The 22,543-nt window shown below is 50.8% G+C and overlaps 1 protein-coding gene across 1 annotated transcript; it reads left to right on the forward strand.

Moving 5' to 3' along the window:
• On the forward strand, positions 1-21,710 carry ABCA3 (ATP binding cassette subfamily A member 3). The gene is made up of 31 exons (XM_069734433.1): positions 1-303; positions 5,288-5,377; positions 5,809-6,064; positions 7,427-7,554; positions 7,629-7,794; positions 7,952-8,211; positions 8,286-8,402; positions 9,704-9,824; positions 10,172-10,345; positions 10,436-10,617; positions 11,206-11,352; positions 11,566-11,695; positions 11,824-11,978; positions 12,064-12,219; positions 12,302-12,512; positions 13,769-13,919; positions 14,154-14,252; positions 14,331-14,514; positions 14,754-15,060; positions 15,212-15,485; positions 15,889-16,093; positions 16,220-16,439; positions 17,022-17,183; positions 17,779-17,936; positions 18,076-18,210; positions 18,607-18,801; positions 18,893-19,080; positions 19,168-19,338; positions 19,408-19,592; positions 19,949-20,022; positions 20,165-21,710. Exons 2-31 carry the CDS (start codon positions 5,324-5,326, stop codon positions 20,294-20,296), a joined length of 5,097 nt encoding a protein of 1,698 aa, XP_069590534.1. The 5' UTR covers positions 1-303; positions 5,288-5,323; the 3' UTR covers positions 20,297-21,710.
• Positions 21,711-22,543: the final 833 nt, after the last annotated feature.

Genomic DNA, 22,543 nt, shown 5'->3' on the forward strand with positions numbered 1-22,543 from the left:
GAGGCTGCTGTTTGCGCTGCGATCCTGGGGAGGGCGGTGACGTCAGCGGCTGTCTGCTTCTCCTGCTGCACCTGTGCCGCCGCCCGCAGTGTGCCCGGTGCCCGCCGCCCTGACAGCCCGAGATCCTCCTGCTCACCATCATCATCATCACCATGACAACCAGAGGGAGCTGCTGGGGGTCGTGACACAAGAGCGCCCGATGCCGGAGGCCTCATCCTGCACAAAGCCAGCCATCCGCCAGACCACATCCTCCTCCTCCTCCTCCCCGGGAGAGGGGATGGTGCCGGGAGCCGGCCCGGACAGGTGAGAGCCCCGTCCTGCTGCTGATCGCACCGATCAAGGCCGAAGCAATCGATCAGATCGGATTGTGAGTCTCTATCTGTCATAGATCGTCATTGCCCCAATGTAAATATTTCCCCCTCCCACCATCAGTGCCCATCTGGAGACATGATGATCTGGGGGCGCGATGCTGTGCGGAAATGTCCATTATTACATCCATTATTCGCCTTTCTTAAGGATTGTGAGGCGCCTGCTTGCTGTCAGTGAATAGAATATTTTTCCCCTGAGTGTGTCCTCGGTGCAGCGTTCGTTACAGTGTATCGGAGATGTCCTGTATAAATAATGCAGCTGTGTCGGATCACGATAGCGGACCCCCGTCCCCCCATAGCCTCTTAGAATCACTCATCTATATGTAAGAGCCGGATTGTCTTCCTGCTGGTACCAGTAGTGCCACCACCATAGATTTACAGCTGTCACGTCTCAGGGACCCCCGGCTGTCTGCTTCGTTCACCGCTTGCTCCTCCCGACCCACCATACACTCAATGGGGAGAGGGGGGGTTTCCAGATCTCTCCTTATCTCTGAACACACAAGGATCAGGCATGTTGAAATCCATCTGCCCAACCTTCTTTTATCATTACACCTTTGGGGGGGGTCAGCATTTCCAACCGTTGTAGAACTACAACTCCCAGCATGCCACGTCAGGATTTGGTTGCACAGATGAGATTGACCCCCATGTAGGGCCCATCAGCCGCTGTTTATAGACTCCTCGATGTTGTGGTAACTTTATCTTGAAGGATGTAATCCGGTAGATCCGGACTTGCCTGGATCACATGGTGTGCAGGGTGTTTGTGTATTCTGCACGTGATATCAGGGGGAGCGCTGTGGAAGGTCAGAGGTTACCCCCCCCCCCCCCCCCCGAACATTGGGGAGCGGCACGTGCTGTTTGCTCTTCTTTTATGACAAGGGCAGGATACGGATTTGCTGTTTTATGGCCGCCTGTGTCTCTGTGCGGAGTACAGGCTGCCATACGGCGCTGGAGGATTCAGCGGGTATATACGTGCAATATAGCCTAACCACAGGACATCTCGGAGACCCCCACCTGACCCGGAATAGGGGCACCCCACCACCTTTCCTCATCCAGACGCCATAAACGTGCACCTCTCTCTGTTCACTTCTATGGGAATCAAAGAAAAAAGCCGTGCAGTCAGCTCTAACTCCCCTAGACACTCACGGCCCCCTGGCTATTTCTTCTCCGTCAGGGGGACCCACTTTTAGTGATTTAAGAAAGCAATATCCCTTTAAGGTCTTTCACGAAGGTGACCATAAACTTTAAAAGTATTTCCATATATCGCCTGTTTACATCTGTACCCACCACTACCTAAGATTGATCACTCCTTCCCGAGCCGGGGGGCATCAGGGGGCCGGTTGTAGTACAACAATTACAGGATAACACGTTTTCGTGCTGCTGAGCCGTCATTCAGCTGCGTCCGCTCAGACGTCCACCACGTGTTTTTTGCCTTTGCTGCCGACATTTGTGTAATTTTTGCCTGTGGATTATATCTCCGCGTTCTCTGTCCGGCTTCTCTATTGAGACACTCGAGTGACCGATACGTTTTAGCTGTAAAGTTTTAACAACTTTTTGGAAACTTTTTTCCCATTATTGAATCCACTGATCTCTGTGGGTTCAGCTCCAGAACCCTATATAATCAGCCGGTCATACATTTCGCCATATAATACATGTGTGGGCGACATACTGGCTCAGCGATGAGGGTCCTGAATGCGGGGGGCCCATATAAGACGTCCTGAAAATAGATGATCAGAGGAACCTAATGGCCATAATTGAGCCGAGTTCTGCGTTTCGGACTGGTGTTTGCACGGGCATTGAGCTACCACCTGGTGGTATGGTAGGTTGGCCTTTGTCTATAAAGGTCTGCAGGTGGGGGGATGGGGTGCCATTGATCATAAATGGTTCCCCGGCAGGTGGTCAGTGCACCAGATGGTCCATGTATTCATTCATTATCTATAGCAATGGTGACCGCCAGAGCTCTGTGGAGGGCTGTGTACGCTTCTGTGTATTTGTGCACGTTCCCACCACTGGCACTGCCCGCCTATAGGCACAAGTGCATTATGCATAGGCTCGGTGCATAACTAATGCCGCCACGTGGGTGCGGCCTATAATCCCGCCCGTGCAGCCGGCATCCATGTGTGTTTCCATCTTATAATATGATGGCTTATTGCGAGAATATTTCCTGATCGTGGGGGTCTGAAATGCACAGAATGAAGGGTCCGAAGCGCCGGTGCCCTCCCTGCCACCCGGATGTAGAGGTAGCATCGATAGGGGTCCTAGAGGATGGGGTCCTAGAGGATAGACTCCCTCCCCCCATCATAAAATTATGTGACTTTATAAAGGAAGCTTCTTTTGTCTTAAGGGGGTTGTCATCATAGACGCCCCTTTTGTTATGAAGCCAATTGATGACTGTCATGAGGCAAACTGCAAGATGACGTCAGAAATGTATGGAGGTAAGCGAATGGTCGTCCATAGAATAGACAGCCCGAGTCTGCTGCTTGTTAGTGGCTGGTAAAGTTGGGGGTCTGAGTAGAGATCTCCCCTCTATCACCTCCTGTTAGGGTGTATTTTCCTGGTGGGATATTAGAATGAAATGCAGGCAATGGTGGCATCCGTGTTGCAGAGCTACGACCCTCAGCATGGCAGTCTGCGGGGGGTTTTATCATTCAGTGTTGTTGGGTCACATGTCCTGCGACGTCTCGAGGGATGGTCACAGGCATATAATTAGCAGGACTCGTCTACCACTCAGGAGGTGTTTGGCGCCCGGCGCCTGACAGCGTGGTAGCGCCAGGCTCAGTAACACAATGCCCGGTGATCTGGATTTGTACGTTCCTGATTGCTGGGTTGCAGCACTGAGCGCCCTGTCAGGTTCAGCCCGAATCTCGGGGTTCGCTGGTCACATTGACACCATCAGCCATAAGACTGAGCCACCTGCCCAATATCTTGTAGGTGATTCCTCGCGCCGCCCTGTGACCCACTGAGGCCAGGTCTCCACTACACCTCAGACGGTTCCTGTAGTGTCCGCACCAGTTGTCAGCAGACCATCGTCCTGTGCGCGGCTCGGTGCGGCCTCCATGGATCAGACTTGTTTTCCAGCACATCACACAGGCGATCGATCGGACTGAGATCTGGAGAATTCGGAGACAAGTCATCGCCTCGATCCTTGTCATGTTCCTCAAAACGTCCCTGACCGACCATTACACTGCTGTAAGGAGCCCTGTTATTTGGGAATCCCACTCCCCAGGAAAAGGGGAACTTGCAGGGGCAAATGTACTATTGGTGCAACCTGTGCCGTCGCATGGGGTCCAAGTGTGGAGGGGTAACTTCTACCTCCAAAGCGGCTACTGTCTCCGACATATACAGGGAGTACAATGATGAGATATTGGACTGCAAAGGGCCCATATACTGTTCTTGTAGAGGGGCCCCTTCTGTCTGTGTCCTCCCCTGTGTAATTAGTCTGTACATTGTTAGGTGTGTGTCACAGCCACATGATGGCAGGACACAAGGGTCCCAGCAGGACATTGTGCATCACATAGTGCATCCTGGTGCCATCCCGGGTAAGTGACACACACACACACCTGCCATCCACATGGTGGAAAACGGGATTTATCAAACCAGGCGCCTTCTACCATTACTGCTGGTCCAGTTCTGATGCTCATATGCCCGGTGTAGGACTTTTGACAGTGGAAGGACTTTCTTTTATATCGTAGCTGCAACACTCTGCATGTCCTGACGTCTGTCCAATGTAGCTGCGGCACCCTAGCTCCTTTCTGCCGTATCTGGGGCGCTCCCTGGCTCCTTTCTGCCGTATCTACGGCGCTCCCTGGCTCCTTTCCGTCGTGGCTGCGACGCTCCCTGGCTCCTTTCCGTCATATCTGCGGCGCTCCCTGGCTCCTTTCCGTCGTGGCTGCGGTGCTCCTTGGCTCCTTTCCGTCGTGGCTGCGGCGCTCCCTGGCTCCTTTCCGTCGTGGCTGCGGCGCTCCCTGGCTCCTTTCCGTCATAGCAGCAGGAACTTAAGCACTTTGTGCTCCTGTAACTTTTCTGTAGGATCGGACCAGTCGCGCGCTGACACTGCACATTGGTACCTTGGGCGTCCACAATCCTGTCTCCGGTTCACCCTTGTCATCCCATTTTGGAGCCGCTCTGACCCGGTCATGTACTTCACCGTTTGGTTTGTGCCGCAGTCGCTCCTTTCAGAATTACCCAGTTTTTGTTCTTCACATCTTTAGATCTGACGGATCGCTTCTTATTACAGATACTTTTTCCCCCATAAAAAAAAAAGGATGGCCGCTGTGTACCCAGAAATAATAAAGATTGGACAGCGGGATGCGCCCAGCCCAGAGTCATGATGGGTCACTTACTATCCAAACACTCGGCACAGGATGGCGGCCCGGCAATCATGTCTGCTGTCACGTACTGAGCCGCCACCATCGCAATATGCTCTACGATACAATCTGTACCAAAAGCCATGTTACACCGCTCTGCAGAGCATCGCACCATATCACAGACTCTGCACGTGCAGAGCGTCGCACCATGCGGCAGAGCCGGAGTGTGCAGAGCATCGCTTTATTCACCTTTTTCTTTTTGGAATGCAGCTCCCAAGTGCTCAACTTGAGTTCTTGCACCACGGCACGTTTGTGTCGCAATGCTCTGCGTCATCGCTCCCGTCCCCCAGCTGAAGTGTGCCACTCTCCGTAATCAGTGACATTCTAGGGTACTTAAGAGCGACGAGGGCTTGGTGCTCCGTGCGGCCACCGGCCCCATCCAGTGCGTTACACAATACAGCTCTCTGTAGGGCGTGAAGGAAACCCGCCATCGATGCTTCTTGGGTGTCAGTGTCCAATGAAGTGATATCCTGCAGGATTCTTGTAAGAAGAGGGTGGTGTATCAGGGTCTTCGTCTATTTCCTCCCCCGCTCACCCTCCGTTTGGTCCTTACAGATTGTGAGCGACGGTCATCTGCTGGAGTGATCCACCATGGCGGTATTACGGCAGCTGTGGCTCCTTCTATGGAAGAATTACATCTTACAGGTACGTACGGGCACGGTATGGCGGTGGTATTATCAGGCAGCTAGTCCTGGGTCAGAGGGGGGATATGTTACATGGCAGCTATGATACATGTATAGCACGGCCTGCACCTCTCACACTGAGCGCAGGAAGGGGCTTCTATACTACGGAAACCTGGAAGGTCATATGAGACTTACAGACCAATGCCTGTTCCTTTAAGTGTTTGTTAAAGGGGTATTTCTACCACATAAAATCATGGTAAATGTAAGTAATCGTTGAGCCCGGACCCCCGTTCATCCTGCGGATGGGGTGCAGATGTGGTGCTCAGTCTCCTTCACTGGTTTTCCATGTAGTGGGGCCATCATAGAGGTGACCGGGTGCAGAGCCGAGCATGTGGAGATCGGACCCCCGCCGATTATTTTAAAGCTTTTTGATGTTGTGTCCTCTCCCCATAGAAACGTCAGGTCCTGGTGACGGTGATCGAGCTCGCGCTGCCGCTCCTGTTTTCTGTTATCCTAATTGCATTGAGGCATAGGGTCGAGTCTGAGAACCACCCCAATGCGACCACGTACCCCAATGTGGACTTTCTCAGGTTGCCCGGAATGTTTCGTATTATGGGACCTTGGGATCTGGCCTACGTCCCGTCCAATAGTGATGTCGTGCGGGACATTGTGACAGCAGTGGAGAAGAAGCTGGATATTGATATCCGAGGTAAGGCAACTTAATCTGGTGGTCCCATATATCCGAGCTCAGGTAGCCTACTCCGGTGGTCCCATATATCCGAGCTAAGGCAGCCTACTCCGGTGGTCCCATATATCCGAGCTAAGGCAGCCTACTCCGGTGGTCCCATATATCCGAGCTAAGGCAGCCTACTCCGGTGGTCCCATATATCCGAGCTAAGGCAGCCTACTCCGGTGGTCCCATATATCCGAGCTAAAGCAGCCTACTCCGGTGGTCCCATATATCCGAGCTAAGGCAACCTATTCTGGTGGTCCCATATATCTGAGCTAAGGCAGCCTACTCTGGTGGTCCCATATATCCGAGCTAAGGCAACCTACTCCGGTGGTCCCATATATCCGAGCTAAGGCAGCCTACTCCAGTGGTCCCATATATCCGAGCTAAGGCAACCTATTCTGGTGGTCCCATATATCTGAGCTAAGGCAGCCTACTCTGGTGGTCCCATATATCCGAGCTAAAGCAGCCTACTCCGGTGGTCCCATATATCCGAGCTAAGGCAACCTATTCTGGTGGTCCCATATATCTGAGCTAAGGCAGCCTACTCTGGTGGTCCCATATATCCGAGCTAAGGCAACCTACTCCGGTGGTCCCATATATCCGAGCTAAGGCAGCCTACTCCAGTGGTCCCATATATCCGAGCTAAGGCAGCCTACTCTGGTGGTCCCATATATCCGAGCTAAGGCAACCTATTCTGGTGGTCCCATATATCTGAGCTAAGGCAGCCTACTCTGGTGGTCCCATATATCCGAGCTAAGGCAACCTATTCTGGTGGTCCCATATATCTGAGCTAAGGCAGCCTATTCTGTAGGTCCCATATATCTGAAGTAAGGCAACCTACTCCGGTGGTCCCATATATCCGAGCTAAGGCAGCCTACTCCGGTGGTCCCATATATCTGAGCTAAGGCAACCTATTCTGGTGGTCCCATATATCTGAGCTAAGGCAACCTACTCTGGTGGTCCCATATATCCGAGCTAAGGCCACCTAATTTGGTGGCCCCATATATCCGAGCTAAGGCAACCTACTCCGGTGGTCCCTTACAACCATTATATTCATTCTCTATGTGGCATGTGGAAAAAGCCAAGCGCAGCGCTCTGCAGCCTATAGGGAATGAATGGAGCCGTGTTCGTGCATGTTCACTGCTGCTCCATTCTAACATGGATAATAATGCCCCATTCTGCCGATCGGTGCAGACCCCAGCAGTCGGACCCCCACTGACCAGTAAGTTATCACCTATCCTGTGGATACGTCGGCCATGTGCTTGTATCCCATCAGGTGGGTTCAGTACTCGGGCGTCTTGTTCTGTTTCCTTGCTTGACTCTCTCCGTTGTCCGCAGCCCGGGGGTTCCCTACAGAAGGAGAATTAGAGAACTTCATCAGACATGACAACCAGTCGGGCAACGTGCTGGCCGCCATAGTCTTCGACCATACGTTCAATGACAGCCATGATCCATTACCCCTGCAGGTAACGACTCCGCTAGCAGAAGGCCGGGCGACATTAGTGCTGCAGGAATAACCGCTCTGTTTTTCCGGTCACAGGTCCGCTATAAGCTGCGGTTTAAGTACAGCCCTCGCAACGCTCCCATCAGTGAGCAATCGGGACTGAACCCAAATGTGGACCGCAACTGGCACACCAGATACTTGTACCCGCTCTTCCAGCTTCCAGGGCCTCGCGAGCGGAATGACATAACTGGAGGCACACCGGGTAACGATGGGCGCCATGCCTGGTTTCTGCATGTTTGACTATAAAGGGAATGTGCTAAAAACATAAAATAAAAAAAACACTTAGCCAATCCCTCGTTTTTAGGTTTTTTTTTATCGCTATATGCAAATCATTAATTCTTTTTTTTTTCACCTTCCAGGATACTATAGAGAATGCTTTCTGGCAGTGCAGCACCACATGGACCGGGCGATCATTTACCACCATGCCAACAAAACCGGGCAGGCCCTTCTGGATGAGATCGATGTCTCTATCCGACGGTTTCCCTTCACACCTTACGTCAACGACCTCTTCATCCTGGCTATCCAGAACCAGCTCCCTTTGCTCCTGATGCTCAGCTTCACCTACACCTCCCTGAGCATTGTGCGCGCTCTGGTCCTGGAGAAGGAGCGGAAGCTGAAGGTGAGGACGGAGTTGTGACGGGTCTCCTGGGATCACCGCATCAATTACAACCTATTGATTGCCATTTCTTACAGGAGTACATGCGAGTGATGGGACTGAAGTCCTGGCTTCTCTCTACTGCCTGGTTCATCCATTTTTTCATACTACTTTTGGTGTCCATCTTTTTCGTCACTTTACTCCTGTGTGTCCAGGTCAGTATTGCTCCTTCCTTCCAGTTTCTTGCATTTCCGCTGCCATTTTGCTTTGCTCCAATACATCCGTTAAAACGGTAAAGATATATATATATATATATATATATATATATATATATATATATATATATATATATATATACATACATACATACATACATACATACATACATACATACATACATACATACACATATATATACATACACATATATATACATACACATATATATATATATATACATACATATATATATATATATATATATATATATATATATATATATATATACATATATATATATATATATATATACATACATACATACATACATACATACATACATACATACATACATACATACATACATACATACATACATAACTTTTTTTTTAAGTCTTCAGCTCCAATGCAGAATTATGTGTCCCCATGGATACAAACGAGCCCTGTGTATAGTTGGATCCTGCAGTCATCTGTTGTTCTCCTCCATCTTTTTTTATGTTACTGGTGTAAAGATAGGCGGTGACATTAGTCAGAAGAAAGGGGCTATGCTGTGACTGCGGGATCATGGTACAGGGGGTTTGCTCGAGGCCATCAGCCATGGACGTTTTGCTGTAACCGCAATGTGACCAATCAGAAAGGGGATATTCCCACCGGACGTGGTGACCTATTGCTTGGATATGCCGTCACTTTTTGATTGGTGGGGTCCAACTTCTTGGACCCCCATATGAGAAGTGCCACAACTCTTCATGGATTTGCAGCTCCCACCGAGGAAGCTGAAATGCAGCCATGTTCATCAGGACAGGAAATAAAAGTTTTCTGCTAATGATGAGGGAAAATACACGTTGCTCCGGTTTTCCAGAGCACGCTCGGGTGGTCTCTGAGAATTTGTTAGTGTTTTGGAGATTTAGTTTTCAGCTGCAGCTGAATGATTTACAGCTACTAGCCAGGCTGAGTACATGTGGGGGTTGCCTGGTTGCTAGTGAATCCCCACATGTAATCAAGCTGGCTAGTAGCTGTAAATCATTCAGCTGGGGCAATGAAAACTTAATCTCCGAGCAGTAACGAATACTCTGAGACCACCCGCTCATCACTAGGTTCTGCCCCTTCGTTTGGGTGATCAGAGGGTTAAATCTGTAAGTGATGGCATATGGCCACTTGAAGGGCTGACGATGCCTCTTGCCCACATTGTGATGCAGATCGGGCACCTTGCGCGTCCTTACACCCTTAAGAGACTTTTCTTTTACTTTTGGGTTACTAACAAATGACTCTTTATTTTTTTTTTTTCCTTTTCTTCCAGGCCAGTAACGAGGGGGCAGTCCTCACTCGGAGTGACCCCACGGTGGTCTTTGTCTACCTTCTGGTATTTGCCGTGTCCACCATCTCCTTCAGTTTTATGATCAGCAGCTTTTTCTCACGAGGTAGGAATGCTTCCTTGCTCCATCTTTGGTTGCGTCCTCTTTCCTCGGTAGCACAGCGCTCCTCTGCCTCCCGGCTTCCTTCTTGGCTTGGGGGGCGGTGTGCTCTGGATGATTGACAGTTTGGATCAGCGGCGTTATTCCCCCGCTGTCACCCCGGAGGACTGATGTCGGCTGGATCTAGGGCAGCTTTTCCAAGCTCATGCTCCTTCCCTATGAAATTGGACAAGTCTGATACTATAGAATAAAAACAATTCCACCATTGTTTATAATAAAAGGATACAAAGTTTTTATAGGCTCCCATTTTGGATACCTGTGATCCTTTTTTTTTTTTTTTTTGTCTTCTACAGCGAATGTGGCAGCTGCAGCCGGAGGGTTCCTGTACTTCTTCTCCTACATCCCCTACTTCTTCATCTCCCCTCGATATGATCGGATAACTCATAGCGAGAAGCTGGCATCTTGTCTTATTTCCAATGTGGGCATGGCCATGGGCGCCCAACTGATCGGGATGTTTGAAGGCAAAGGTCAGCGAGAACCGTCGCGTCTTCGCCTTCATTTCTTGTGAAGGCCAAAAGCCAACATCAAGGAGTCTTATGTCATCGCTTGGTCTCTAGGTACCGGAGCTCAGTGGTCGAACCTGCTGACCCCGGTCAGTGTGGACGATAACTTCACCCTGGGCCAAGTGATGGGCATGCTACTGCTGGACTCCGTGGTCTACTCCATCATCGGGTGGTATGTGGAGAGTATCATGCCGGGAGACTACGGAGTTCCCCAACCTTGGTACTTTTGCTTTATGGTAAGAAGCCATTTTTTTTCGTAGTTGAACGATAGTTCCCCGATCTTTAACCAAAAACCTTAGACGTGTCGGAAGTTTTGCTCAATGGCCGTTCCAGATACTGAGACGTCCATTGATCACTAAAATGAAGCACTTCACTGCCCCTCCATCTGTGATTGACTCTCGTCAGAGGATCAATCGAGTGCATGCCCTCTCTTATTAAAGTCTGTCCTGTCCATGGGTTGTCACAGGTATCACCGCTCGGCTCCATTAAAATGAATGCGGCTGAGCTGCAGTAATCGCGCACACCATGTGGACAGGTGCCTTTTTCTAATCCTGGACAACCCCTTTAAGTCTCATTCCATATCCTCGCCACCTTGAGAAAAGTAGATTATTGGTGAATGGGCAAAGCGCTCACCTGCTTCTCCTCCTCGAGGTCTCAGCACTCGGACCCCTAATGATCAAAACTTCTGACTCCTCACTATATTAAAGCCTAAACTAGAAACAAAAATACTCCGGATATAAATGGTTAACTGCGATCAGATCTCCTCTATCCACATCGCTTAAAGCAATCAAAACTGACCTTCCTTCCTCTGGGCGTCTCTGCAGCCTTCATATTGGTGCGGGACTGCCAGAGATGCCGAATTCCTAGAGAAGGAGGATGATGAGGATCCTGAGAAAGCCTTGAGAGGGGACTACTTGGAAGAAGAACCTGCAGACCTGGTGCCGGGTGTTCGGATCAAACATTTAACAAAGGTGAAGTTCTACCCTACGTCCACTAGGTGTCACTCTGTCACAACTCCATTCTAGATGTGATTCCCTTTCCCTTCTTAAAGGGGTGGTCTCGTATTGAACACATCAAGTGTCTGATCCTCGGGCATCCAATCCAATCATGGGAATGCGAGCCCCCCAAATGAATGGAGAGGTGGTCATTCATGCATACAATATTGCGCTCTTTTTATTTTCCAGGCTTTCCGTGTGAACGGTAAGAGGCGCGTTGCTGTGCGGGATCTCACTCTTAACATGTATGAAGGACAAATTACGGTACTACTGGGACACAACGGAGCCGGGAAGAGCACTACTTTATCTATGCTGACCGGTACGTGATCTCCCACAACTCCGACCCCGGCCGTTAACCCTTCGTTGTGCCAATGAACGTAATTTCAGCATTGTGCACGATCTACATCTAACCATCCATTTTTTTTTTTTTTTCTTTTTGGGTTTTAGGCCTTTTTCCCCCCTCATCCGGTGAATGCTACATTGGAGGGTATGAAATCTCTCGAGACACCGCTCTCATCAGACGCAATCTGGGGCTCTGCCCTCAACATGACGTCCTGTTCCAGGGTCTCACCGTGGAGGAGCACTTGTATTTTTACGCAGCTGTAAGGGTCTCGAGAACTAATAAGCCAGCAATGTACGTCTATCTATAATCATTGCACCCAACCTTCATGTCTGTGTTTTTTTTAGCTGAAAGGCTGTCCTCGTTGGCGCTGCCCGGATGAGGTGGAAAAGATATTGCAAATCCTAAGAATTGAAGAGAAACGTAAAGCTTTGAGCACTCAGTTGTCGGGGGGCACCTGCCGCAAGCTGTCCATAGGGATCGCCTTGATAGGAGGGTCTAAGGTAATAACCGGTCGCCATGTTCGCGGCTAACAGATGCCACATTGTAAGGTTACCTGATCTGCAAACCGTGTGCTGGTCGCAGGTCGTTATGCTGGATGAACCGACTTCTGGAATGGACCCGGCCTCTCGTAGGGACACGTGGGAGCTCTTAAGGCAGCACAAACACGACCGGACCCTCCTCCTCACCACGCATTTCATGGACGAGGCCGATATCCTTGGAGATCGAGTCGCCATCCTTGCCCAGGGGCAGCTGCAGTGCTGCGGGTCGCCTCTCTTCCTCAAAAGCAAATATGGTGAGAAAGGGGGAATGTGGAGGGGGTTACTGAAAATGGAGCAAGTTGCATCCCCCTGCACAAAGAGCAGGGGGCGGTGGAGGAGAAAAAGCAGAAGCAATTTGATCCCTTCGTTCTGTAGATCAGGGGTGGGCAATTACTTTTCCCAAAGGGGCCAGCGCCCACAATGTATACAGGATGAGCCCGCGCGCAGCGCACACGATGTATACAGGATGAGCCCAAGCGCAGCGCACACGATGTATACAGGATGATCCCGTGCGCAGCGCACACGATGTACACAGGATGAGCCCGCGCAGCGCACGCGATGTATACAGGATGATCCCGTGCGCAGCGCACACGATGTACACAGGATGAGCCCGCACAGCGCACGCGATGTATACAGGATGAGCCCGAGCGCAGTACACACGATGTATACAGGATGAGCCCGTGCGCAGCGCACACGATGTATACAGGATGAGCCCGCACGCAGCGCACACGATGTATACAGGATGATCCCGTGCGCAGCGCACACGATGTATACAGGATGAGTCCGAGCGCAGCACACACGATGTATACAGGATGAGCCCGTGCGCAGCGCACACGATGTATACAGGATGAGCCCGCACGCAGCGCACACGATGTATACAGGATGATCCCGTGCGCAGCGCACACGATGTATACAGGATGATCCCGTGCGCAGCGCACACGATGTATACAGGATGATCCCGAGCGCAGCGCACGCGATGTATACAGGATGAGCCCGTGCGCAGCGCACGCGATGTATACAGGATGAGCCCGAGCGCAGTACACAGGATGAGCCCGTGCACAGCGCACGCGATGTATACAGGATGAGCCCGCGCAGCGCACGCGATGTATACAGGATGAGCCCGCACGCAGCGCCCACAATGTTTACAGCCTTACATCCCACACACAAACATGCGCCTGCTCCCCCGGCGCTCCATTCCAGTCTTTGTTGTGTGCACTGACTCAGCACAGCGGACACAACATAGTGACGTCACGGCATCTTCTGTCTCAGTCGCACACGCTGATTGGTGGAAGAAGGCGCAGGCAGCTCTGCCCTCCACCATTATAGTTGCTGCATTCTGCTGCCCGTGGGCCAGTGTTTTCAGCCCTTCTACTGTTTCATTTCGTGGGCTGGGCTGGACTATCCCCTACACTAATAAGCCCGGTGTTATGTATTCGTACTGACTAGCCCATCTTATTCTAGCCCTACGAATATGTTGCCCGTCTTACGTTTTGGTGTCGTCATTCTGCAGGTGCCGGGTACCATATGGTGATGGTGAAGCAGCCGCACTGCCAAGTGGAGGAAATCACAGACCTCGTCACCAGCTATGTCCCCCATGCCACCTTGGAGAGTAATGCTGGGGCAGAACTATCTTACATCTTGCCCAAGGAGAGCACCCATAGGTAAGACTCGCAGAAATGATATTTAGGCATGTATCGTACCCTGGTGCCCAGGGAGGCCATGATATTACTGCGTTCCTTTGTGCATTTGGATATGGCCGGTTTTACACCTGCGTGAGACATGGAGCTGGCAGTGATCAGAAGACCCGGCCCGCCGATCTGCGCTGCAGTTTCTCTCCTGTCGGGCCGGGTCTTCCAATTAGAGTACGGCTGTGTGAATTCGTCCATCTTTTTTAGGTTTGAGCCACTGTTCTCTGAGCTGGAGCTTCGCCGCGATGAGTTGGGCATTGCCAGTTACGGAGCATCGGTCACCACTATGGAGGAAGTATTTCTAAGGTAGGGGCCTCCCATGTTTGATGCCTTTATCGGTTCCTGTGTCCTGTAGGATCTGAGTCGCCTCCTTCTACATTTTAGGGTGGGGAAATTAGTAGACAGCAGCCTGGACATACAGGCCATACAGCTGCCCGCACTCCAGTATCAGCACGAGCGACGCGCAAACGACTGGTCCGCGGAGGAGTCCTGCTCCATGAGCGACTGCACGGAGGACAGCGGGACGCTGATCACCGAGGATTGTTCTAATGTCAAGCTTAACGGAGGGGTGAGCTGAAGCGGCGGGACTGATAGCATCACTTATTAGGGTGGGGGGCGTTCAAAAAATGTAGATGACTGCAGGATCCGACTACATGGGGTATGGGCGTAGTCTGTTACCATTGCGACACAGACGACATGCAGCTCTGTAAATAATAAAAACTGATCACAAATTTCTTTCTGATTTTAATATTTGTATGAAGTGACCGCATTATAGATGTACCTGTCGCCTCTTTTTCTTCCCTCCAGTGTTCCCTCTGGTGCCAGCAGTTTTATGCCCTTTTTGTAAAGCGAGCTTCGTACAGCTGGAGGAACTGGAAGATCGTTGTGGGCCAGTTCTTGGTCCCTTTGATCTTCACCACATTGGCCCTGATTGTAGGAAATACCTTCCCTGGACCCCAAGACTCTCCCCCGCTGCAGATGAACTTGGCACCTTATGGGCGCACAGCGGTGCCGTACTCCCTGCCACCTAATGCCTCGCTCCTGCTGCAGACCCTGGCAGAGAACTTCAGGGAGCAGCTGGATGAGGACCACGTCGAGCCCCAAGAAGTGATCGGTAAGTCCTGGGTGCTTGCCACACTCCTAGAGAAGAGGGTGACGTAGATGAACCGCCCCTTTAAGTTGTATATCTCAGCTATGGAAAGCCGTGACCTTGTGGGACGCAGCAGCTCCCATGTGCCAATCATATATTTTTACTTCGTCCTCAGGTGACCTTGATGATTATCTTCTGGCAAAGGCGACCGACGAAGGTGCCCTGTTTGCTGAACACTGCCTGTGCGCCGCCGAAATCCTACGTGTCGGCTCACGTTACAATGTCACTGCCCGATTCAATAACCAGGCGTTCCACGCGGTGGCTGTGGCGTTGGCATTGGCTGATAACACCCTGTTCAGATTGGTGGCTGGCGCCAACGCTTCTATTTCCGTAACCAACTACCCGCTGCCACGAAACACCACCGAGACTGCCCGGGACCAGCTCCTCGAGTAAGTGGGATGCTTAGAATGAGACTTATAAGCCATTTATATACATGTCACCCCTTCCTTCCCCCTTGGATCCACCTTCTCCAAAACCCCTTCTGGCCATTGCATTGCACATTTCTCAATGCCGGTATTTTAGGTGTATTATTTCCTAGGGGACAGGCGGGTAAATGCAATGCATTTCCTGCCAGTGACTCTTGCATGGATCTGTGCAGCTGCTGCAAATATTTAATGCATGCATTTACCACTAGAGGGAGCTAAGTACATATATACAGGAGGTGTATAAATCTGAATGCAGAGAGCTCCCTCTAGTGGCACTGTGGTGGTGCTGCTATCAGAGTTGCTGGTCTTTGTGGGAGACGCACTGTATAAGACCATGCAATAAGGTTAGTTTTGCTTTTTTCTGCAGGGGTCAGACGGGTTTCGCCATCGCCATTAATCTTCTGTACGGGATGGCATCTTTAGCTAGCACGTTCTCCCTGCTACTGGTCGGGGAGAGGGCGGTGAAGTCCAAACACGTGCAGTTTGTGAGCGGAGCATCGTCCTTCAGTTACTGGCTGTCTGCACTGACCTGGGATCTGCTGAACTTCCTAATCCCGTGCACCCTCATGCTTGTAAGTGACCCCCGTATTGTTCATTTTCCTACATCCGGTGCCGGATCGGAGATGATGCAGATGAGACGGAGAAGCGTCACCTCCTCGTTTAGGCGCCTGTAACCTCTGCCCCCATTATACTTGCAGGTGGTGTTCCAGGCCTTTGGGGTGCGCGCCTATACGGATAGGCACCATCTTGTGGACGTGATGCTGATGCTCCTCCTGTACGGCTGGGCCGTCATTCCTCTTATGTACTTGTTTAGCTTTCTGTTCACCTCCACTGCCACCGCTTACACCCGGCTCACCATATTCAACATCCTGTCGGGCACTGCCTCCTTCTTGTCGGTCACCATCATGAGCATCCCAGGTAAGACAGTTGCCCTAGCTGCACAGCACTTGCCTATATCTACCCCTATGTTGCCCATTGTGGGCTTTTCCGCTCTATTAAAGGGACTGTCTGGTGAAAACAAGTGATCGCTTATTTATCAGTGGTGGTCCGACCATCGGGACCTGCACCAGATGGCAGAACCGGGCACTTTTATCCCTATTTAGAATGGATCCTGACCACCGCTCCGTTCATTCCCTACGGCACTGCCCGTTGCTGCGTTTGGCTTTTTCCGACAGCCCTATAGAGAATGAATGAAGTGGCGGTCGGGCGTCCGATCTGCTGCTCTGTTTTAGAAGGAGACCTCCAATACATTAGAAGGTCAGCAGACCCCACCATAATAGCCGGGTGCGGCGGACTCTTCTGTGTATGGCGGCGTATAGGCTGGGCACATGGTCCCGCATTATGGCGGTGTATAACCCTGTCCGTCCGTTGTAGTGTCCTGTCCTGCAGCCGCCTTCACCTGTCAGGCCTGTTATTAGCCGCTGATTGCCGGAGGGTCTTCTATAAAGGGGCTGGCTTTTTTTTGTTCTTTCTCCCCTTTTCCATCTTTATTTTCCGCAGCCCTCGACCTGGTGGACCTATCTCACACCCTGGACCTCGTATTTTTGGTGCTCCCCAATTATTGCATGGGACGATCATTCAGTGACTTCTATCAAAACTACCATTTCCTGGAATTCTGTACCTCATTTACCCCGATATCTGAACTTGCCTGCCAGCAAATGAGTGAGTGACTTTTTTTTTTTCTTACATTTTTGTCCAGCATGGAGTTATGAAACCTTGTAGATCACTGTATTAGGGGATTTGTCTTCACTCCTGTAAAAAAACAAATGCACGCAAGCCGCTTCCAAACAACTGCTTTTCCCAGTCTACTCTCCTGCCTTGGGAGTACAGATGCTGGCAGTGAAGGGGTCGGCACCGGCATCTTCCTTTTTCGTTAAACCTAACTATACATGCGTATCACTGAAGGGGAGGACATAACGAGAACAGGATTGTTTGGGGGAAGTAAATCCATTAGAATATACTATACAGGGGGCAGTGAGGGTCCGCCATTGACTGTTCTGATAAGACCCTAAGAGGAGGACACAAGTGCTGACTCTTTCACTGCCAGCACCTGTACTCTAAATGAGGACGTTCTGATATCAGTGCAGCTGAAGGCAACAAATAGACTGGAGAAATCCCAGGCACCATCCGCCATACAGTTCTGCCCACCACACATGCCTCTGCCCCCCGCAGAGCAGGGGGGATGATGAAGGTTGGCACTCCTATACTTCAGCTTTCCGGGACACTTGTGAGATTTACCGTTACTTTTCCTTTCCAGATATCACCTATCAAACCAACTATTACTCTTTCTCCTCTCCGGGAGTGGGACGCTACTTGACCTCTATGGCCGTTCAGGGCTTCATCTTCCTTTGCCTTCTCTTCATTATCGAGAGCCAGATCCTCTGCCAGCTTTGCCGGTTCAGGCGTCGTCGCTGGGTACGGTTTTTAGGCAGGGTGGGGGGAGGTCATAAAATGGGGCTGAGCTCCTGACATTTCTGGGGATCTATGATCCATAAACTCCATATTTTTTTTTTTATATTTAGCTTGTATTTGCTTCCTGTCTTCATCTTTTCAGTTCTCACTCCCTGAGTCCCCTGTGACTCCCTCAGAGGACCGGGATGTGGCCGACGAGAGGAAGAAGGTGTTGGAGTCTCCGATGGAGCAGCCCTCGACACTTAGTAGCCCCCTGGTTATCCGGGAACTTAGCAAGGTTAGTTCTGGTGATTAACACTTAGGTCATGAAAGTATATAAGATGGGGCCCCAATGTTATGTACAAAGGGGCCAAAACCACAATGTACTGATTAATCTCTATGGAGAGCGATGCCAATTGTCCAGGTAGAAACGGGCACTTGGGGGCATAGTTGGGGTTCCCACCTCTCCTCTTGAGGAATATTAGATCCGCTGAGGCCTAAGCCCCCCATGATCTATAAGCTGAATCCTAGAAAGGTCTAAACACAGGGACCCCCAACCATCCTCGGATGGGGGCAGGGAGGAGATGAAAGCGGTGGGCTACATGCTCGTTCTCTCTGCCGACCACAGCCGTGAAAAGGTGATGTTTGTTGGAGTCTGGAGTGCCCCTTTAATTGTGTTTCTTTAATTCTGAAGGTGTACGGCCGGCGCGCTCTTCTCCTTGCCGTAGATCGCATATCCCTGGCTGTGGGCCGTGGAGAATGCTTTGGACTGCTTGGCTTTAATGGAGCTGGTAAGACCACCACGTTCCGGATGCTGACTGGAGACGAAAGCGTCAGCTCTGGGGACGCCTACATCGATGGGTACAGCATCCTGAACCACACAAAGAAGGTAAATGGGAGACGCAAGACCAGGTCTTGTTTCTGTGCTTCCATACATACGTAGCCCTCCATGCCTTACCAGCATCTCTCCTTTTGCGCAGGCCCAGCAGAGAATCGGCTACTGCCCACAGTTTGACCCCTTACTTGACCATATGACTGGTCGCGAGACGCTGTGTCTTTACGCCCGCCTACGGGGAGTCCCGGAGGTCTACATTAATAGCTGCGTAGAGAACATGCTGCGGGGGCTTCTCCTGGAACCTCATGCTAATAAACTAGTGCGGGCGTATAGGTGAGTCGGTGGGGTGGCAGGGTGGTCTCGTATGTGTCGTTCTCTTTTTTGGGGGGAATATAATGTGTTCTTTCCCGTACGTCCCAGTGGTGGAAACAAGAGGAAGCTCAGCGCTGGCATTGCTCTGATCGGTGGTCCACCAGTCATCTTCATGGATGAGCCGTCTACTGGAATGGATCCAGTGGCTCGGAGACTTCTGTGGGACGCAGTGACCAGAACTCGAGAGAGCGGCAAAGCTGTGATCATCACGTCACACAGGTGAGGCGCCATTGTGTGCGGAGGGGATCTGGGACGACGCACGGTTTCTAATCACTCGGTGTCTTCCAGCATGGAGGAGTGTGAAGCTCTTTGCACGCGGCTTGCCATCATGGTGAACGGTCAGCTCAAGTGCCTGGGCAGTCCTCAGCACCTGAAATGCAAATTTGGTAGCGGATACACGTTACTAGCCAAGACGTCCAGAGGCGGAGATGATCTTGTTGCCTTTAAAGATTTTGTGGAGACCGTCTTCCCAGGTTAGTGTGTGCAGAGCCAATGCAGTCTACGCCTCGGGCAGGACCACTGTAGTGAAGGCTGCAGCCGATCAGCGGACATGACACAATGTCAGTGCTGATATCACTGGGCCAGGAGACAAGTACATGTTTTTGTTGTTTTATATGGGGCACATAAGCAATTAACCAGATTAAAGGGGCTTTTCTGATCTGTGGCCACCACTAGGGGGAGCTTAGTGCATGAACGTATACAGCTTCCATAGATCTCATACATCTTTATACACTTAGCTCCCTCTAGTGGTGTTTACCATCAACCACAATTTTTTTTCCCCCTTTTTAATTGGTAGTTGTCCTGATTTCCCCATGTTCTGTTTTAACAGGTAGCCAGCTGAAGCACGAGCACCAGGGTATGGTCCACTACCATATAACAAACCAGGATCTGAGTTGGGCACAGGTAAGAATTTTGCCGGCTCACCTATTGAGTTGTCCATGCAAAACATTATCTTCTGCGGTGGTTGTCGTACGTTTTCTATTCTTGTCTCGTTGGATGTTTAAGATTCAGACCCGTTTTCGTGTTCTTCTCCATTTTTTTCCAGGTGTTTGGAACTTTAGAAAAAGCCAAAGAGAAGTTTGATCTGGAGGATTACTGCGTGAGCCAGATCTCTCTGGAGCAAGTGTTCCTGAGCTTCAGTCATTTCCAGCAGCCGCCGGAGGTGGTCGTTGTATAGAACTTTATCCAAAAAGATTGTGAAATATCTCCACGGACTGCAGACGCCGCCTTTGGTGCACACTCAACTGTGACCAACGGCCTCCGGTTTCTCATGTGACCAATTTTTGCCGTCCAGACAAAACTTTGCACCTTCCATAGTAGAAGAACCACATCCCCCGTCCACGTCGGTCTTAACCATTTCTAGAAGAATTGTCCGTCCATAATGACCATGGTCTCCATCCAGTGTAACCAGCCTGCCCTATACTGATGACCAATCTCCTCCAGTGCCTCCTCCTTTCATACAAGCCCCCCACATCATCCCCCTCCTGGACTCTGGTATTACTTCCGTCATCTTACCAAGGGAGCTGACTGCACTGAAATCAAGTTCTACCACTGACTGAAACATGTGAGGCGCTGATGGATCTACTACTGCACCATGATTGAAATTATCGCCTAATTGTTGTATTGCTTGAATGGAAATCACTACGCTGATTTGAAAGGATGCAATTTTTATTTTATTTTTTTTTTAAATTGAACACTTTAAGCTTAAAGGGATAGAGAAGGGAATTGTGAATACTAAACCAATGGAATTATCAATGCAACCGCTGTCGGGTGGCGTCTCTCCTGTGGCACCTCCTGACCCCGCTCGGGTGGCGTCTCTCCTGTGGCACCTCCTGGCCCCGCTCGGGTGGCGTCTCTCCTGTGGCACCTCCTGGCCCCGCTCGGGTGGCGTCTCTCCTGTGGCACCTCCTGGCCCCGCTCTGGTGGCGTCTCTCCTGTGGCATCTCTCGGGTGGCGTCTCTCCCCTGGTGCCTCTCGGGTGGCGTCTCTCCCCCGGCGCCGCTCGAGTGGCGTCTCTCCCCCGGCGCATCTCGGCCCCGCTCGGGTGGCGTCTCTCCTGTGGCATCTCTCGGGTGGCGTCTCTCCCCCGGCGCATCTCGGCCCCGCTCGGGTGGCGTCTCTCCCCCGGCGCATCTCGGCCCCGCTCGGGTGGCGTCTCTCCCCCGGCGCATCTCTCGGGTGGCGTCTCTCCCCCGGCGCATCTCGGCCCCGCTCGGGTGGCGTCTCTCCCCCGGCGCATCTCGGCCCCGCTCGGGTGGCGTCTCTCCCCCGGCGCCTCTCGGCCCCGCTCTGTGCCTGGAACTTTAAGGACTGTTCGCTACAACCTAGGGAGTGCGAGTTAATATTTAACCCTTTAGCCTCTGAGGAAAAGATCACACGGCTAACAGTGAATGTATACGGACAGCTGGCACTGACACGACCCTCATTGCTAAACTAACCCCAAAGCTTGTATTTTTTGTGCGGACAGCCAGGGAACCATGTGTGACGCTGTCTACTCTGTTTTGTCCTTGGAACAAGGTTTTGACTGCTCCAAGCAGACATCTGATTGTAAAAAAACCTCAATAAATCTTATTTATGCTGCTCTTTTGAAAGCTGCAGACTTCATATCATTTATTCTGTGGGAACCATCCCCAACGTCCCTGAACCCAAGGTCGAATTCTTCCGTCACGTATCACTAGTGAGAGGCGGGGGAAAAAATATTCTATTGGGGTGTGTGGACAACTTTTCTTTATTTTAGTAAATATTAAGTATACTGCCGGTTTGTGTACAGCTTCTGTTCAGATCAATGTGTCGCCGTGGTTACAGACTACAAACACCGGGTGTAGTCTGATCCGGACAACACATGGAGTAACAGAAATCTGACTGCACTTAGCTTCCATTGTAGTCTTGTAACCATGGAGACACACAGCTCTGCACAGGAGCTGTATACACAGAACCATGGCATCTTGTTATTTGGGCAGAGTGTAAGACATCTCTGTCTACTCTCAGGGCTTGGAACGTAGAAAAAAAGACTAATATTGCAGATACATCATACGACTTTCCAACTGCAGAGGAGCAAATAAATTTGTAGGACGCTGGTCAAGTGGCCGGCGGACAACAATCCCCAGCCTGCCGCAATTGTGGCATAATGTTGAGCCATGACTACAAATGAGAAGAAGTGCCGTTCATGCCGAGAGATTTTCAAAATCTCAGTTTGTGGCGCTGCAAAACACAAAAAAAAAAAACACACTATTTCCAACTTGTGGTTAATTCACAGTATTGAAGGCTTCAGAGCTGAAATCTTCCAGCATTCTTTAGTGTATGGAGCTCACATCCTGGGAAGTGCCCTCTTTACACAGTTAGGACTTTCTATCACACGCCATTAACAACTAACAGAATTTTGATTGCAGCTCTGAAGTATAATAAGACGGATTTACGGCTTTTG

Source organism: Ranitomeya imitator, chromosome 7 (genome assembly GCF_032444005.1).
Source record: "Ranitomeya imitator isolate aRanImi1 chromosome 7, aRanImi1.pri, whole genome shotgun sequence".
NCBI lineage: Eukaryota > Metazoa > Chordata > Amphibia > Anura > Dendrobatidae > Ranitomeya > Ranitomeya imitator.

What these genes read in the sequence shown, in the direction of transcription:
- ABCA3 (XM_069734433.1), top strand. Translation starts at nt 5,324, where the DNA reads ATGGCGGTATTACGGCAGCTGTGGCTCCTTCTATGGAAGAATTACATC. An exon ending in TCCCGTGCACCCTCATGCTT is followed by an intron (nt 16,094 to 16,219) that starts GTAAGTGACCCC and finishes TTATACTTGCAG; the next exon opens with GTGGTGTTCCAGGCCTTTGG. An exon ending in GTGATCATCACGTCACACAG is followed by an intron (nt 19,339 to 19,407) that starts GTGAGGCGCCAT and finishes GGTGTCTTCCAG; the next exon opens with CATGGAGGAGTGTGAAGCTC.